At 35.8% G+C, this 18,428-nt stretch overlaps 4 protein-coding genes across 4 annotated transcripts; all 4 read right to left on the reverse strand.

Moving 5' to 3' along the window:
* Positions 1–487: 487 nt before the first annotated feature.
* Positions 488–3,013, reverse strand: LOC144564179 (monooxygenase 2-like). The gene is made up of 6 exons (XM_078313722.1): positions 2,710–3,013; positions 2,552–2,617; positions 2,191–2,372; positions 1,709–1,937; positions 1,249–1,588; positions 488–760 (listed from the first exon to the last, which is right to left on the reverse strand). The coding sequence occupies exons 4-6, from the start codon at positions 1,809–1,811 to the stop codon at positions 550–552; spliced, it is 654 nt and encodes a 217-aa protein (XP_078169848.1). The 5' UTR covers positions 1,812–1,937; positions 2,191–2,372; positions 2,552–2,617; positions 2,710–3,013; the 3' UTR covers positions 488–549.
* LOC144563900 (monooxygenase 3-like) lies at positions 2,291–2,930 on the reverse strand. The gene is made up of 3 exons (XM_078313366.1): positions 2,710–2,930; positions 2,552–2,617; positions 2,291–2,372 (listed from the first exon to the last, which is right to left on the reverse strand). Exons 1-3 carry the CDS (start codon positions 2,928–2,930, stop codon positions 2,291–2,293), a joined length of 369 nt encoding a protein of 122 aa, XP_078169492.1.
* A 797-nt stretch (positions 3,014–3,810) lies between the features above and the next one.
* On the reverse strand, positions 3,811–6,195 carry LOC144564584 (uncharacterized). The gene is made up of 6 exons (XM_078314193.1): positions 5,884–6,195; positions 5,616–5,694; positions 5,148–5,479; positions 4,676–4,793; positions 4,447–4,572; positions 3,811–4,351 (listed from the first exon to the last, which is right to left on the reverse strand). The coding sequence occupies exons 1-6, from the start codon at positions 6,116–6,118 to the stop codon at positions 3,970–3,972; spliced, it is 1,272 nt and encodes a 423-aa protein (XP_078170319.1). The 5' UTR covers positions 6,119–6,195; the 3' UTR covers positions 3,811–3,969.
* An 8,426-nt stretch (positions 6,196–14,621) lies between these two features.
* On the reverse strand, positions 14,622–18,071 carry MAX2 (RNI-like superfamily protein). Its single transcript, XM_078313578.1, has 3 exons — positions 17,272–18,071; positions 16,047–16,847; positions 14,622–15,564 (listed from the first exon to the last, which is right to left on the reverse strand). The coding sequence occupies exons 1-3, from the start codon at positions 17,979–17,981 to the stop codon at positions 14,961–14,963; spliced, it is 2,115 nt and encodes a 704-aa protein (XP_078169704.1). The 5' UTR covers positions 17,982–18,071; the 3' UTR covers positions 14,622–14,960.
* Positions 18,072–18,428: the final 357 nt, after the last annotated feature.

The following is an 18,428-nucleotide window of genomic DNA, read 5'->3' on the forward strand; positions in this document are numbered from 1 at the left end:
TATAAATTTTAATAAGAATATTTAGCAAAGGAAAAAAAAAAAAACGGGGGTTGGTAGGAGTATTTCTTATCTAACTTGGATCAGATCTAGAAGAGCTTCTCTCCAAGAAGTCAAGGTCAAGCTAACAGTCAGATATATGACCGTTAGGTTTATACAGTGCAACAATTAAACAGTCATATTAGTACGGTACGCCGTTGGATTAAATGAACGGTACGGATCAATCCACTCAAAAATTGAGATATCTCCAAGGATACGGATAACCTGTCTACTATTTCGCATTCATGAACTACAACAGGCCTTAATTAGATTAATTAATTTCATCATAAAAAATTAGGAACAATCTTATTTCTTTACAAAGAACAATACAATAATATATCTATTCATATGTGGCAAAACCAGGACCCCTGTTGACTAACAAGTCCCCGATCCAACTCTATTCAACACACTTTATTTTCAAATATACCATCCCAAATATTTGTAAGACACCCAAAAATTAAAAATAAATCATCTATTTGACTACATTAACTAAATTCATGTTGATCCATCATATTATTTGACAGGAGAGCTCAAATCTCCGCAATCTTTCCCAACCAAATTCACTAACCAAGGCAGTACAAACTTGTAGAAAAACCGGTCCCTGAACCATCTGGTGGCACCTGACCACCACTTTTGTCCACCGCAACCGCTTTGTTGCACCCACCCAGATAACCATGAGCCTGCAATCAGACCTGTCACCCTCCACCTCCTCTCATCCACATACCTGTAATTAACATTTAAAAGAGATTTTTTTACAATATTACATCATATTAACTGGTTAAATGATCACAATAAGTTCATTTTTAAGTATGTTAAACTATCTAGTAAATTACTAACTAATACTATTATTGAGCATCAGCTTGTAATAGAGCATCAGCCCAAGAGCAGTCAACAGATGGTCAACAGCTCTAATCAGTCAAGGACAGTTAGGGCTGTTAGGATTGTTAGTTAGAACTGTGGTTAGACAGTTAAACCATAGTTAATGTAATGAAGAGAGTAGCCATTCTCTATAAAAGGGGCAAACTGTATTCTGTACAAACTGATCAAGAAATAAAAGAATTCATTTCTATTTCTATCTCTCTCTTCTCTATCTCTCTTTAGCTTGGTTTACATTTGTTTTAATTAGATTGTCTATAATTCTGTTCACATAAAACATGTCTCATCATTTACACTCATGACTTATGTGAATAACAGAATTGTTAAAATTCGTACCTCTTCAACCCTTTCTCCACCCATTGTTTGTCATTGGCTGCCGTTTTATGAGCTTGACTGAGGCAACGTGCAAGAACAACAGCATCCTCGAGTGCTGAGCAACTGCCCTGCCCAAGATCAGGCGTCATGGGGTGCATCGCATCACCAGCAACAGTGACGTTGCCGTCTTGAGCTATGTCTAAGGCTACATTCCATGGTGCACGAAATCGGAGTGGGGTCCATGCCAGACTGGAGAGATCGGTGTGTTTGGCGACCGATAGGAAATTAGAAGGGAAGTCTTTTGCTAAATTGTCTGTTATTTCCTTCAGTGTCATTTCCGGACTCCTTGATACATCTTGTTCTGAAATATTTTGTGTATATTTTGTAAGAATAAACTGGTCTATGTTTAAATTACTCCGTCATTAATGAAAAGTAGTATGAAAGAATTAAAAAAAGAACAAATGAAATGATATATTCTCACCTAAGGAAGATGAATCATGGAGATAGAACCAGTTGACTTCCCTGGAGTTGAGAGGGATGAATCCAGCCCTGATGCCGAGGCCTAAATACTGCCACACCATCATTTCAAATCCATGGTCTTCTGGAAATACCGCTAGCCCTAATACTGCCGATCGACCCGAATTTAATGGCTGAGATAGGCCCAACCACTGGGCCACTACAGAGTGGACCCCATCACATCCTATCACCACCTAGTACAACATGAAGGGTTCAAATAAAATGTGAAACATCTTACTTGAGATTCGATATATAAATCGGAAAAACAATATTAAAGCATACTATATGTTTTTCCTTTTTTAAAAGAGAATTACAGACACATTAACTTAGGTGTAGTACAGGATCTAACTTTTTTTTGTTCTTATTTTTTAGCCTAATAGTACGCAAACTGAAAATTAATCGGCATAATTAAATGCAGAAATTGAGTTCAGAAGTTTCGAATTATACCTTGGCTTTTATAATGGTGCCATCATCTAAATACAGGGCAGTAATTTTGGAAGAATCTTCTAAAATTTCGCTCTTAATGGAGATTAGCTTAGATGAAAACCTAATTGCATCCGGTGGCAACTCTTCTGCTAGCGCCTTGAGCAAATCCTCTCTTAACACATCTCACACCACTATCATCTCCCCTTTTGCACCAAATAAACACAAAATTGGTAAAGTAACAGACAAATTCAGCACATTATATTAAAATACGACGTATATTTTTCGACCACTTGATATAATAACTGTCATGGTAAAAAATATTAGTTATCTGATCTTGTAAGTTTGACATTAACAGATTTTGTTTAGAGATGAATTCAATTACCTATCCTTCTTCACTGGCAAGACCATCTCTTGACTAGCTCCTGTTTCTAAGTTTGTAATCAATGATCTGATACAGAAACAATGAAATATCATTTTCTGAACTGAAAAATAATTGAAAGTATATACTAATATAATACGAAAATTGAAAGAATGAGGTACTTTGTAAAGATTTTATAAGTGGATGTGAGTTTATGATCCACTCCAAGCGCTCTTAGTGCAAACCAGGCATTGGAAGATAGAGTGAGGGCCGTGCCGCCGGCTCGGAGCTCCTGGTGCCGCTCCAAAACCCGTGCCCAGAATCCGACCCGTTTAAGAGCCACGGCCATCGCCACACCAGCAATTCCTCCGCCTACAATGACAATTTCATTGTTTTCTACCATCCTAATCTTCTCTGTTTCTTTTCTCTGAACAAAAGATAACTGATGTTATTTTCTAGTTGTTGTATTATTTAGTTTTGGTCTTTACAAATGCATTTCTTCACTTCTTATATAGATATAGCATTTAGAGAGAATATGACATGTCAATGATGTCAGGGGAAATATGACGTGTCAATGATGTTAAGGGGAGAATATGACGTGTCAATGATGTCACCTGGAGAACAGAACGTGTCAATGATGTCACACGGTGAAAAGTGATGTTTCAATGAATTGGCAGACAAGAATCAATTGACTAATCAACAGTGACATCATTGATACGGGATAACTGTCAAGTATTTATCATTGGGTGAGAGAATTATTTATTTAATGGTCCCTAGTTGTGCGGAAAAGATACAAAAAAATAAAAATTTGTGCGGGGATAACTAATGGATCGATTTATTCTTTCATAAATAGAGATAATTGCATAGGAATTAATACTTGCAAATTCAATATAAATGTTTTGATACTTCAAGTTAAACACTAACAGCTTATTAATGATTGAGATATCCCTTATGATTGTTTTGGAAGTTTTTGTGGAGTTTTTTGCAGGGATAAAAGTGCGAGGATTGTTATCAGGATCCCAATCATAAGTGATGGTCGATAACTATACATTATTAAGTGGTTAATTCAAATCGATCCTAATCAAATGAGAGTAGATACACACATCAAGTTGAAACTTAATTGAGAATCAAAGAACGACTATAAATCGAAGGTGGTGCGCCAGTGAGGAGAAGGTAAGGACATGCTCCGCAATCTTAAAAGATAACCCTAACTTAGATTCAAGTATTAACAACATTTATATTATCATTTACCAAAGAAAAAACATAACATCTTCAACTCAATGTGACAGGACTTTTTCTTTATTTAACATAAATTGATTTACAGAAAATTATTTTTTTTCTTATGGAAAAGATCTCAAAACAACCATTACAGTGAATGTATATTTACACTCTACAACCTTCAGTCCCAGCAATAACGAAGAAAAATTAAAATTGCAAAACAACTACATGTTGAGCCATTCAAAACAGCAGCAGAGGCCCCAGCAAAATCTAGCCGGGTAATCCCTAACAAATATATCCCAGTTATAGCCGACAATATAAAAGCTGAAGGAGCGCTTTCGGTGTGCCATGATGACACGTGTAACAGGCAGGAAGGAAATAATGTGACGCTCTGTGATGACCCGAGCAGAGGGGGGAACAGGTGCACGGCTGGCAATGACTTCGGACGAGAAGCTGTTTAAATGGTATGAATCAGCAAAGAAAGCTGGTGGGCACTGGTACGCTTGGATGTTGCACAGTTGCATGCCTCTTGCATTGTGAAATACTTCATCTGGAACTGATGCTGCTGTGCTTGTTGTACTAACTTTTTTTGTATATAATGTTTCCCTGTATATGTCAGATATGTAGACTTCATTAGCATCAAAGCATCTGAACATCATTAGAATATATTTCATTTGGAAAACAAATGGCGAATCATTCACCATCGGACAACAGCAATGCTGCAGGTGAGAAGAGAACCATGACCAGCACATGCCATACACTTTACTAATCCTCTTGAGTTGCAGCTTGCACATTCCTGAGTCCCCTTGCCCATACACATTGTGCATCTGTACCAAACAAAAAACACATTTAATATCAGATATCAGAAATTTACCAAACCAGCAAATGCATTGATCCCATTTGAAAAAAACTACTGTGTACAAATCATACATGGTATCGGAATCATCTTGGTCCTTAACTAACCCTGCTCCATGACATTCGAGGCACATTGTCATCTGCATCATACCATGGCAAAATGCACAAGTTGTCTCTCCTCTGCTATTGCAATCTATAATTTTTCAAACATTTTAGATATAATACCAACCATTCCACATAAGAAGCAGCATAGGTGTGAATATGAAAAAAAAGAGTAAATTTCTTATCAATTTTGCCAACAAGAGTCATCCTCAATTTGATTTTTTTTTGACATTTAGTGTTCTTTTTTCTGCCACAATTTTCTTCTTGTACAACATTCAAGTATAATCAAAAGATAAATAAAATGTGAACAGTAACTCAAATCTGAAATATCCAGTATAGTTTGTACTGTTTGACAATTCAGAAAGCTACAGTTACCTTTATTTCCACCTCTTCTATTCTAAACAGAAAGAAATAAATGCTGGAATTGGAGCAAAGGTAAACTTACCATCACACCTTTGAACAGCTTCAGAGTGAGGGATTTTGATCCTGACCTTCTTTTCAGGAATAAAAGGTTGCGGGAAGTCGGCCCGTAAATCCAGTTCCCATACTCCAAGCTGCTTTCCTTTGTCTCTCCCATCAATCTCTCCACCAAAGTACGGCTCTTTCTCTATTACAGTTTCTCTTTTCTCAATAAAGGTTTCTAGTGTCCCCACATATGCAAAGGACTGCTCAATAGAAGTTATCTGCCACCTGCGCGCAGGTGCACTTCCCCAGCAACATTTATGACCTACATGGTTTATCAGCAACTGCCGTATTTCCACTTCATCCAATACCCAACTGCAAATTCGTTTACATTTGCATTACTCCCTCAGATATACATTTCTGTTCGACTTAGAAAAGGAAAGATTTTTTTTTTCTGCAAAAAATATCATCAGTGATATGCATAGTTAAATGCATAAATAGGATGAAAAACCTGCCAATTTGCCTTGAAGGGTCACCGGATTGGTAATTATTGTGGCCTCCTTGATAAACAAACCCTTCCTGAGAAAGATCTGTCAAGTCCACCAAATTCAAACATGTTAAAAAATGTCATTCAGTAATTGAGCCCATTTATAAGTTGTATACAAACTCTTCAATAAGAAATGGATTGCAGAAATCACCAATAGAAACCTCGAATTATTAAATAATTAATTCAAATGGGATCAATGCATAAATTGCAAAATTAAAAGGATATTATGTACCATGGGTAGGGGAAGATGCATGGGGAAAGGGAAGGTGTGGTCGATCAGATTCAGGGGAGCTGACGAGGGCGCCATGAAGGGAAGGTGGATAGCAACTGAACCTGTCGTCTGTCTCGGAGAATTTGGATCCCAATCGCACCTCCTCTCCAGTCGGCACGCGCGTGTAGTACTCGTACGACCTCAACGACTCCATCCTATCGTTCGAATTATCTGCTGCTGCTCCGTCGCCAGGCATAGGGAGGGAGAGAGAGAGAGAGGTAATTGCAAGGATGCTATTGTATGATTCGACTGTGAAAGAGGGAAAAGGGAGGGGAGGCCTCTACGAAATCGTATCCCCTCAGGTTACCTGACTGAGTAGAATTGAATCGGACGGTCCTAAAATGGATTAGCACGCATCTCAAAGAATAAATAATCCTGCCTCTCTGTCATCCCGAATCTGACCGACTGACAGTAAATCTGAACCGTCCATTTCAATTGGGTTGAGTCAGGTACCTGTGAGGATACGGATCCGGCCTCTACGGGCCTGGTGGCGTACAAGGCAAAAAATAAATCACGGGCAACGGGTCTGAGCCGTATATAAATTGTTACCCGACCCATAAAACAAGTCAGATTGTGTCAGATCATTTTTTTTCTTCTAATTAAGATCGACGGGTCCTTTCCAATTTTCCATTAAATTCATATCACTAATCACCTGCATTAACATATAGTTTTGAGTTTACAAAAGAAAGGAATAATCTGAATGATTCTGAATTTCTGATTTGTCTAAATGAGAGTACTTACATAAAGAAAAATCTGAATGATTCTAATTTGTCGAAATGGGAGTACTTAAGGATGTTATCATCATTTAAATATAAACAAGTACTGATATTTAAATTGTATAAAAATTATTTTTAAACTATCTATGTTCAACAATATTATACATATAAATTAATTCTTTAGTTTTAAATCTAAATTAGTTTAAAAAATATCGTAAAATCACGAAGGGGGTCTTCAGATCATGATCAGTTACCGGAGAGGATATAAAATTCCAAATTTTACGTGGTTTTTCGTAAAAGCGCTAATCGTGCTCAAAAGTAACAACGGCAACAAATTATGAGATTGTGATAAGTTATTTATGCACTGTGTTTGTCCGCCATTTTAGTTATTCCCTCAAGTAAAAACCATTAAATCTCTCCTCTCTTTCCTCTCTCTCTCTCTTTCATCCCACCTTTTATTGTTTTTCTTTTTCATGCATCGTCGCTTCAAGGTGAAAAGATAAATTGTCACGCAAAATAAGTTCCTTTTCTTCATTTCTTGTTTAGATGCGTTATACTAGTTTGTAACATTTTCAAAAGGAATACACCCTTTTTATAAAACAAAATTGTTGCTTATGTTTTATTTTTATATTTTATTTTATTTTTCAATTTTTGCACTATCAGTGACTTGCTATTACTTTTAATCTGTAATTTGTATCATTGCTATTGAGCATATACTCTTCATAAACCCTACCTTGTACACACATTTCTGCCTCACATCGCAAAATTGTGATTATTCACTTATGTTAATTTTATAACTAAAGAACCCTTGTTTCAAACTCCTATAGTCTAACTTAAAAAGTACTTCTGCAATATATATTTAATAGATAAATTTTAATTTTTGAGTTTACACCTTGTAAATTTTAATTTCATCTCATGTTAGATTTATAATATTATTATTTACATATGGAGACTCTTCATATTACATCTTTCCTCAACAGGCGAATTGCGTAGGAGTTCACAGCTCACTAGCAAAGAGATATTGTCTTATAGTAATGAAATACCAACAAACAATAAAATTGTTTCTTTGATAAAAGGGGTCCGCCCTAAGAAAGAATGATTTTCTTTGAAAATAATGTCCAGTAAAAATCCTAAAAAGAAGATACGCTAAATCAAAGAAGAAAAGGTAAAGAAACTTCGAAAAAGAATTGCGGGCTTCAAAAGAAAAAATCTAGATTGAATTCCTTTAATAGAAACCCCATTTTAGAAGGGATGATTACAAATGATCCAGCAAAGGGTAATGGTAAACTAAATTGAATCTTAAGTCACACATTTATATAAAAAAGTATAAATTTATTAGTTTGTCAAATCTACTAATTGACAATTTGGTAATTGAGATAGTATCCTAATAATTTGGTAAATAAACTTTCAATATTGATTTTCTCAAATATCTTAATCATTAAAGACATTAAAAAAAAACATGACAGAAGCTGTCATAGACATTAAAGACGTCTTTAATGTCGAATATTTTAAATTTAGTTAGAAAAATGCTGGCAACTTTAACTAACTTAAAGAACCACAAATTAACAAAAGAATTTATTCACTGAATTATATGGCACGATATATGTGTAAGAATCACATTATAAGACAAGATAATCATTTAATCATATTATGTGTACTGTTCACCTAAACATGTATAGAACATGTATAATCATAGTGTTTCTATGACTAAAATTTTTTCTTTATAATCAAATATGACATTTGTAGACTCATAAGATTGGAGTAAAGCTAATATACACTTAAGTGTACCGTATTCTTAAGTTTAGGCCATTCGATTTTTTTAAAAGTCGTGTTTTCACGACTTTTAAAGAATCTGCACGACTTTTAAAGAAATCGAACGGCCTAAACTTAATAATACAGTACACTTAAGTGTATATTAGCTTTACTCCATAAGGTTGATCTAATTGATAGTACTAGCCCAGTATAACTATCAACTCAGCCCATTGAGTTTTATCACGACCCAATGCACCTCAACTAAAATTTGGAGCCCAATATCATGTCATATTACATTATAATAGAATATTAATTATTGTAATTGGCATCTACTCAAAATATTGGCGAACCCAAATGAAGGACAATTATTCGTTCAAAATTGTAAATAAGTATAGCCCTATCAAATTTTAAGAGGTAAAAATATATTTTATTTGAGCCATAAGTCTAACATAAATAATAAAAATATGCATATAATTATTTTTTTAGAGAAAATGCGGGTTTTAATTTCGATCGCATGAAGTATAAATAAATGCTGGTGGTTAAGAAAACATATCCATTTAATTGTAAAGTATGCCCCGAACCAATTCATTCTTTACCCAACATGATAGCTTAGTATTGAATTCAGATATCTCACTTCTCTGACCCGTTGTTGACCCGATCGACCTAATAGTTTTATATGGCCTATTTACAATTAGATTTAAGTTGTCATGATCATTATTTTAGACTCGGATTGGATGCGACTAGAATTTTTTTTATAAACTATAATTAATAAAATTAATTTTAGCAAAGCAGCATGATTATCTTTTTTTTTTATAAAAACAACAAGGACCGAATAGCATATTCGGTCTCCAAATTTTACTGTTTTCAGAGACCGAATAGGTTATTTAATCTCCATCTATTTTACTTTTTGCCTTTGTTTCGGCCAGGACCTCCTATTTCTTCTGTTTGCCCCTGCTTTGGCCGAACACCCACATTTTCTGCATCTTTTGTTTCGACCTTGTATCTGTCAAGGACCTCCTGTTTCTTCCAGGAACAAGCTATTTCCATAGAAAAGTGCAATATAGATGGACTATTCGGTCTCTGAAAAAAGTAAAATTTGGAGACCGAATATGCTATTCGGTCCTTGTTGTTTTTGTTAAAAAAAAAAGTAATCATGCTACTTTTCTAAAATTAATTTAAGTAATTATGGTTTATAAAAAAATTTCATGCGACTAGCTCGTTGAAAATAATTATAATAATTTTCTGATTCAGGTCCGAATCCAATTCGACCAAAGTTTGGACGTTATATAGAATACTAGTGGGATGCCTCACTTTGCTTCGGAAATGCTAATTGCAATTATTTTTATTGAGTTGCCGATGATACACAGTATAAAAATATCATGCAAATAAACAGTATAAAGATAGAAACATAAAGCATATCGTGCAATATAATCTTTTTACATGACAACACAGAGTTCGTACTCTTTCACCCTCTTTCTCCCTTTTTTCCCTCATTTGTTTGGCTGAAATCCTGTGAGTATATATATCTGCATCACGGAGAGAGCACCAATAGTCATGGAATAAACAAGCTGGAAGCCTGGAACCAATAGAAGAGCGCCAACTGTTGCATGTTATGTTTGGGGTTGCAACAGAAGATACGAATGCCACCAAAGAGCAACGACAAGGTGATGAACACAAAATGCTTACTTTACAGCTTGAACGCAAATTAACCGGACTTACAGCATTGCCATCACCCACGGAAGGAAATTTTTTATTCATAGAAATTGAAAAAAAAAGGTAGAGAGAGAAATAAAAAGAGTACAGGTTTTGTGATATTAATAGAAAGATCGGTACATATTTTATCGATCCTAACAATTAAAACAGTTAAGATAGGCAGAATTTCTACCTATCCTAACTTATCTTGGATCTTCTGTGAAGACAGTGCCTGAAAAAATCAAGAATTGATCTGTTACTATTCCTGTTTTGAAGACGGTGTCACAGAAGATCCAAGATAAGTTAGGATGGGTAGAAATCCTGACTATTCTAACTGTTTTGATTGTTAGAATCAATAAAATCTGTACTGATTTTTCTACCAATATTACAAAACCTACACTCTTTCTATTTCTCTCTCTACCTTTTTTTCAATTTCTATGAATAAAAAATTTCCCCCACAGAATCTCGAATTCGTATCCTCTGAGATATCTCAAACTTTGCGTGACTTTATGGAAAATCCCAACTGTTTAGTCGGTCACGCAAAAATTGAGATATCTCAGAGGATACGCACTCCACAATCTCCAAGTTCCCCAAACTGCTATGATGATGCCAAATATTTCAAAAATGTTTCTCAAACGAAATATTTGAACAGCATATTCACACGGAATATTTATATATATAGGGTCTGGCTAATATGTTTTTAGTAGCATTTCAATCAATTTACTTCCAATCCAAAATCTATATATATAATCAGCTTCAAACGAAAAATTCAAACCGTTCAAACCAATCTTCTTCTAGAGAGCTTCATTTACATATAAGATATTTTAATTTTTAAATTTATTTAGTATTAAGTCAAGCTATCAAAAAACGAACATTTGTACGCATATTGATGCATTGTTAGTATGTCGAAAAAGACCATCTTTAAAATATCATAAAAAAATTGTAAAAATTGGTATTCTACAAATTTGTTTTAAAAAAAAATCATATTAGCTAGACTCCATGTGTGTGTTAGTTAAGTTTGTTTCTTGTTTTGAAAAAAAAAAAATCAAGAACCAAATCTTAAAAGTTCTCCTGAAAACCTAAATTAACTAATGTAAAATATAAGTTTTGAGACTACGCCTTAAGCTCATCTCTTCTAAGTCTTATGTTATGCCTTCTTTATAATCCTCCTTTATACTTGTTTCTTATGCAAACCTTGTCCAAAAGGGTGAGACTAATTTAGACTTAGCCCGGTATATCAAACGGGGAAGAATATCCTCTGCGATAAGCCGATAACTGCCCAGTGCTGTAAATAACAGTATGAGGTCGTTGGACGGACATGATACTATCAAGTGATTAATTGGTATGTGATCAATTAATTGGAATTATGTGGACAATTTAATATTTTCATTAAATTTATGTATGTATCATAATTTATTTAATTCATTCAACTTATGAAATAAACTTAATTTAACTTAGTTCTACTATTATAACATGACACTACGCTTATTTTTTCTTAACGCATAGGCACTTTACATGCGTAAATAACACATTTATTTAATGAAAAAATAAATGCAAGAATTAAATTTTTTATTTAAAAAATAAAAGAAGCATTCCACCATAAAATCACTAATTTAATTTATAATAAGTTGATAACAACTTAGTTTCATAATAAACATATCATACCAATTGAAAAAAATACATCAGTAAGTAAGAAAATATATAGTATATAAATAATAGAAGAATTAATCAATTTCAAAGTAAGTAAGAAGAAAAAACATATATAAAAAATATTTGATGTATGTCCAAGCACAAATAAAACTACAATACATGATTTATAAAACTTATTATCACACACTATCACAGAAAAAAATAATCAATGTGAAAAATAAATATTCAGTGGAATAAATTGAAATAAAAAGGAATAAACGAAAATAAATGAAAATAAACAGAAATAAATGGATGATTAAACGGTAAAACGACAGATTAATCGTTTTCATCTGCAAATAGACATTTGTTAAGTGTATTCGTAACGGTTTGATCGCTATTAACAATTAAACGGTTTGACCGCTGTTAACAATTAAACGGCCATTTAATCGGCCGTTAATACTTTTTTTACAACACTATACTTGACTACATCATATTAAGTCAAAATCGAACCAAATTTTTTTAGTCCATTTAAAATGTAGAGGATTTACTTTAAGATTTGTGTTAATTTAAATTAAACGGTTCAAATCTAGCTTGACAGGATCATATACCTAATCCGAACTCATCATACCTGACAACAATGTTGTAAAAATTGGTCTTAACGACTGTTTAATCAGCCGTTTAATCGTTAACAGCGGCCAAATCGTTACGAATACACTTAACGGATGCATTGCGGATGAAAACGATTAATCAACTGTTTTTTCCGATTAATCGGCCATTTTACCGTTTAATCGTCCGTTTATTCCCGTTTATTTCTGTGGTAGTATGTGATAATAAGTTTTATAAATCATGTATTGTAATTATATTTGTACTTGGACATACTTTTAATATTTTTTAGATATGTTTTTTTCTTCTTACTTACATTGAAATTGATTAATTCTTATGTTATTTATATACCATATATTTTTCTTACTAATTACTGATGTAATTTTTTTCAATTAGTACGACATATTTATTTATGAAACTAGTTGTTATCATAAACTAAATTTAGTGATTTTCTGTTTGAATGTTTCATTTCTTTGTTATTAGTATTTGAAAATTTTAAATTCTTGAATTTTTTTTATTTAATGTGTTTCTTATACATGTAACGTGCTTATGTGTTAAAAAATATGTTATTAGTATTTTTCATTAAATAATATGTTATTTGTAAAATGCTTATGTGTTAAGAAAAAATAAACGTAGTGTCATGTTATAATAAGTTTAATGAGTTAAATAAATTACGATATATATACATAAATTTAACAAAAATATTAAGTCGACCGCATACCGATTAATCGCTTAGCGATACCCCATCCATCTGACAACTGCATACTATTATTTACAGCACTGACAGACAGCAGCAGCTAGTTCTAAATTTCTAGCTTCTTTACTGACCTCGATAACTTGGTATTTTATTTGATATTTACTATTATGTCATTTTTTTAAGCTCTCGGCTCGGGTCAAATTTAATTACACCATGTGCAATTAGCACAAGAAATTTGACTTTGGTGAATTATTGTTGGAGTCGATCATCGACCCTAGCAGCAGCTAAACTTGCAGCATTCATATGGAAGCAAATCACCTGCCTCTCAGGGTGCAGGAAAATCCTGCCCCCTCAGTCACTGCGGGGTGGGACCGGGTTTAGGATTTAGGATTTAGGATTTAGAGGGTCCACCAACAGTGATTCTGAGGACAGGAAATTCCTGCCTCAGGGGTGACGATTCAATCCCCATTCATATGTGTTTTTGGTGCACGATGAAGTAATTAAACTACGTGCAATTAGCTTGAGGTGTTACTTCCTCATATTTTGTGCAAGCTTTATTAGTAATATACTACAAAAAGGAGATGTTATCCAGATGCCACTGCTTGAGTTTGCTTTTTGTGGGGCACTCAAAACACTTCTTTGTATACTTCAAGATAATGGTGATTGTTGAAAAGTGACTTAAGTACACTTTTTTTTTTTCTTTTAAAATTTATATACACATCCCAACACGTGGAAAAATGAATTTATCATATGTACGCAAAGTTTATTACTCTTATCTGCGGCAAACACTAACTCTTAAAATTCTGAAGTGGAATCCGGGCTCATATTCTCGATATAATATAGTATTAATTAAGTAGATCTCAATACACAAAACTGAATTAGCAGTGAATGAAATTAGTTATGTAATTATCAATTCTATCATGGCATGTAATATCACGTTATGTGTGTCAGTTAGATAATATAATTGGCGTACGTAGCATATTCATTCACGTGGTGTCTCAATTCAATTGAAAAAAACACGACACATCATGTAAACTGATCTAATAATGTCACATGACACGTTACATTATCAATATTTCCAATAATATATATTTTTTTTAGTTTAATTTGCAATCTTTTCATTTTTCAAATACTTTCAATGAACTAACTCAAATTAAAAAAAAATAGATAAATATGACTAGTTATAACGTAAGCATACATAACATGATCATTTCTGTGATATAACTGTTCTCTATTATTTTAATCACGTCACATGAAAAAAAAAATTTAATCACGTGTGTAAATTAACTTAATCAAATCACAACACATTAGTCGCATCTTATCACGCACTACGTATTGGTTTTTCCATTGAACGACCAAAGAGCGTAGAGACCCTTTAAGAACGAACATGTGTGCAACTGTGCAAGCGATATTTTCGTGGAATTCAATACTAATCCTCTGGCTTACATGTTGTGTCACAGCATTCAAACTTCTAATATAAATCTCCCATTTATCCAAGTTGCACAGATCTATGAATTATATTCCCGCAGAGACTAAACTACATCACTCATACAAAATAACTCAACACATTCTCGTACTACTATCACATACATGCACACACACACATCCTCTTCACTTTAGAAAGCAACCTTATTCAAAATTCATAAGAACAAAATACATATATCCTCATTTTCTTCAATTACCACTTAAGCACCCCAACCTCAGCCATAGAGCACAAATACACCAAGAACCCTCTCAACCCATTCAAACTCCAATTCGTGCAACTTCAAACTATAACTCCGCTTCTTATAGCTTGCACAATCCAGAACCCTAACCTGCACAAACTACTCTCAAACCCCTTGAAACTCCACACAAACCCTCCACTACCCCAAGCAAACCATACTTAAACCCACCTACTACCCCACCCCCTCTTCCCCTCTTCCCCTGGACCCCAAACACCAACACAAACCCTAATCAAGCACCAGCCTACTATTAAGAGCGAGCTCAAACCTCCCGCATGACTCGTCCCGCATCTCAGTGCTCATGTCATTCTCAGGTGCAGGATAATAATCCTCGCGCAACTGCACATCTCTCAAATTTGGCATCTGCAAGAAAAACCTCATAAAATGCTCATGCGCTGTGCCGTGTATAAACAATTTCCTCAAACGAAAACACATCTGGATCAACCCTGTTGCCGGCAGAGAGAGACTTCTCTGGTTGACCTCTCTGTCTTGCGGGGGCCAGTAGTCGAGCTCTTGCAAAAATAGGTCCCCAATTCCATGCAAATAGAATCTCTCCCAAAGAGAGAGATCCATCTGGCCGAATGGGGCAGTGAAGGCATAACCTATGGCCTCACCCAAGTCAAGCTTCATTTTAGAGAGCTCTCGGAAATGTGAAAGGATGCTCAGGCCGAAAGTGCGTGGGTCCGGCTTGGCACGACAGTTGCCCTCTACCTTGATTGTGATTGAGCTCAGAATGGGGCAGTCTTCAAAACCGATATCCCGTAGAGGGAATAGAAACTCACCAGCTGGCAGCCAAAGGGATAGTTCACGCAGGCACTCCCAGCTCTCAGGCCTGTGTAGAGATGAGAGGTTTTATCACCATAACATTTGAGTGAGGCTATGGTACTAGGCACAGCGTGGATTGGTCCGTACTATGCATTACTATTTCTGTTTTCAAAGTCCAAGTCAAAAAGTCGATCCGAACCATTCAACATGATCACCATATAAAAATGTACTTGTAAATCAAACTTTCCATTTTTTAGAATCCTTTAACTATTTTTCTAGATAGTTAGAAAATTACTCGATCTAAAGATTAAACCATTCAAACGTAGTGATTTTCTACATATCTAAGAAAATAGTAAAAAAAAATAAAAAATTTAGTATGCAAGTACATTTTAATGTGGAAATCACGTTGAACGGTTCGGATCCACTGTTTGGACTTTGAAAATGGAGATATTGATCCATAGTACGGACCAATCCGTGCTATGCATAGTACTATAGCCTCACTCAATAATAGAAACAAAAATCAGAATAACAATTTTGTAGGGAATTTACCATTGAGAGCATCCTCCGTTGACTGTACCAGTAGCACCAAAACCCTCAAGATCCTCTTCATACTCATACCGGCGCCGTTTACTCTGTGGCTCACAGAGACCATTCAGATTGTTATCATCCAACAGATCATGCTCTGCCCCCCCATTCTCTGCCTTAGACCCGGTCCATATGCAGTCTAAGTGCAACCTCTCAAGCCAGCGTCTTACTGGCTTCAGTACTTTAACCAATGCTGGTGCAGAAATAAGAGGGCAACGTGATACACTAAGATCCTTTAATGTTTGTCTCAGCCCAATAGCCAATTGCTGAATCCCCAATTCAGTCACCAAATCACACCCGATTAAGTCGAATCTTGATAGCCTGGTACAACCACGAGCAATTGCAGAAAGGCTGGCGTCTGACAAATCAGCACAGTTTTTGAGGCACAAGGACTCCAACCCGCCACATACTGCAACACCATCCAAGTGGAGCCATTTACCTATACAAACCCCTTGAAAATAACCCAGCTTTAGGTTTTTTACCAAAGGACCGGCACGGCGCTGACCTAGGGCTTCCAAAGCGGGGCCCACTTCGAGGATGGGGTGGGAAAGGTCCAGAGAGAAGTCGGTTAGGGGGAGTGAGGAGAAGAGGGTCTCGAGACAAGCTGGGGTTATGGCCGAGGGGTTGTCTTCAGGGAGATTATTAACAGCTCCTGGGTTATTGTTCAGATTGATAGGGGTGGGGTCCACCAGGTGGAGAGTTGTCAGATGTGGGCAATTGGTAGCGAGTTTGCGCAGTGTTTCATCATTGACAAAATCCATATATCTGGGTTGCAAAATTGAGGAAAACTAAGTGAAACCAAGGTTTTCAATAATGGATACTGGTACCCAGTAAGCTGCATTAGATGATGTAATAATTTTTTTCTTTTTCCATTTTTATGTGTTGATTTCCCGCATGCAAGTTGTAATTCTAATTATTCACAAGAATCTCCAACTTTTTTCCAACCCAAATTTAGCATAGAGACCCTTATAATTTGGCAAATATGAAACTTCAGCTCTTTTACAGGCACTGTCTAAAATAGTGAACTCATATTGTAATGCACCAAAACGCCTAACTACCCATAAGCCAGTTCCACATATAGTTTCCTTAAAAAGTTGAAACGAAGGGAGTCAAGGGACCCCCAAAGGCAAATTTTCCCCAAAACAAGCAAAAAAGCAAACAAAATTGATAAAGGCATAAAGCAATTGACCTTGGATTGAAAACACAAGGAGCAACAAGCCGTTGCAGATTGGGGCACACTTCTGATATGCTGACAAGCTCAGAGGCCCGAAACCCATCAGTGGCATTGGCCAGCATCAGATCCAAACCCGTTAACCCTTTAGCAACCAGTGGGTAGCTCCTGATTGCCTCAGTCACATCCTCAGTCCAGCAATAGAACTCATTCAAGTCAATCTCTTCAATTTCCCCACAATTCTCGAATAACGGGTGAAGATCAGACCCAATTGTGATGCCCGCCCCGCTCGGGCGGTTGTGCCATCTGACAAGCTTAACCCGCTTCAGCTTGGGCCAATGGTGGGTGAGGGAAATCAATGCTGTCGGATCACGGGAGTAGAGTTTCAACGAATTGACACCTGGGAACTTGTCAGGCAAGGTGGGGCCCACGAGGAGAGGGGTATTGGAGAGAGGGCAGCCCCATGGGGAGAGGTTGGAGAGGTCGAGAGAAGAGAGGGAAGGGAAGCTAGGGAAGGGGGAGGGAGGATAGGGAATTGTAAAGGGGTTCCCTCTGAGCGAGAGAGAGGAGCGGGTTCTTCTCTCCAGATCCCTCCACCGGCGACACACCAGAGAGGCTGAATTGCGAGCACGAGTGGGCTCGATGAAGGAGAAGATTTGTTGGAGGAGCGCCTCAGGGAGGTCATGGAGGTGGATCTTGGTCGTAATTTGAGCAATTTCCCAGGGCATTTTAGGAAACTTGGTTTCAACAGCAGAAGAGAAGAGAGGAGGAAGGGGCAGAGGAGGGAAGAAGAGATGAGATGGAGATTGTATTGTATCCTATACATGAGCAAGGGGTTTGGGAAGTAGATGAGAGAGGGGGTTTTGGTTTCCTGTTACGCATTCGTATGGCAGTGTGTGATGTCCATTGTCTCCTGTGGAGCTTTGAAAGAAGTGTCACCTTCTATTGATGGAAACCTTCTCAACATGTTTCATGTCACAATTAATTATTATAGAAAGGCCTGGAGAAAAGCGGATTGGGTTTATGCTACAATTATATTATTCAATTGATGCATATTTTTTTAATTCTTTTCATTGGTCATTGAAAATTTACAATCAGTAGATTTTAGTATGTTTTTGTCTAATGTTATTTTAGATTATCATTAAAAGTTTTACTAAAGAAGACAAAAATTGGTA

Source organism: Carex rostrata, chromosome 13 (genome assembly GCF_964058835.1).
Source record: "Carex rostrata chromosome 13, lpCarRost1.2, whole genome shotgun sequence".
Lineage (NCBI taxonomy): Eukaryota > Viridiplantae > Streptophyta > Magnoliopsida > Poales > Cyperaceae > Carex > Carex rostrata.

Bases quoted from the DNA above. Each gene is read 5' to 3' on its own strand.
- MAX2 (XM_078313578.1), bottom strand. From the start codon at position 17,981: ATGCCCTGGGAAATTGCTCAAATTACGACCAAGATCCACCTCCATGAC. The intron at 16,848-17,271 runs GTCAATTGCTTT...TTTGCAACCCAG, and splicing joins CCTTGTGTTTTCAATCCAAG to ATATATGGATTTTGTCAATG. The intron at 15,565-16,046 runs GTAAATTCCCTA...ATCTCTACACAG, and splicing joins AACGGAGGATGCTCTCAATG to GCCTGAGAGCTGGGAGTGCC.
- LOC144564179 (XM_078313722.1), bottom strand. From the start codon at position 1,811: ATGATGGTGTGGCAGTATTTAGGCCTCGGCATCAGGGCTGGATTCATC. The intron at 1,589-1,708 runs GTGAGAATATAT...AAAATATTTCAG, and splicing joins CCATGATTCATCTTCCTTAG to AACAAGATGTATCAAGGAGT. The intron at 761-1,248 runs GTACGAATTTTA...TGTTAATTACAG, and splicing joins GTGGAGAAAGGGTTGAAGAG to GTATGTGGATGAGAGGAGGT.
- LOC144563900 (XM_078313366.1), bottom strand. From the start codon at position 2,930: ATGGTAGAAAACAATGAAATTGTCATTGTAGGCGGAGGAATTGCTGGT. The intron at 2,618-2,709 runs GTACCTCATTCT...TTTCTGTATCAG, and splicing joins ACTTATAAAATCTTTACAAA to ATCATTGATTACAAACTTAG. The intron at 2,373-2,551 runs GTAATTGAATTC...TTGGTGCAAAAG, and splicing joins TTGCCAGTGAAGAAGGATAG to GGGAGATGATAGTGGTGTGA.
- LOC144564584 (XM_078314193.1), bottom strand. From the start codon at position 6,118: ATGCCTGGCGACGGAGCAGCAGCAGATAATTCGAACGATAGGATGGAG. The intron at 4,573-4,675 runs GTATGATTTGTA...TGTTTGGTACAG, and splicing joins CAAGATGATTCCGATACCAT to ATGCACAATGTGTATGGGCA. The intron at 4,352-4,446 runs GTGAATGATTCG...TGACATATACAG, and splicing joins AGCATTGCTGTTGTCCGATG to GGAAACATTATATACAAAAA.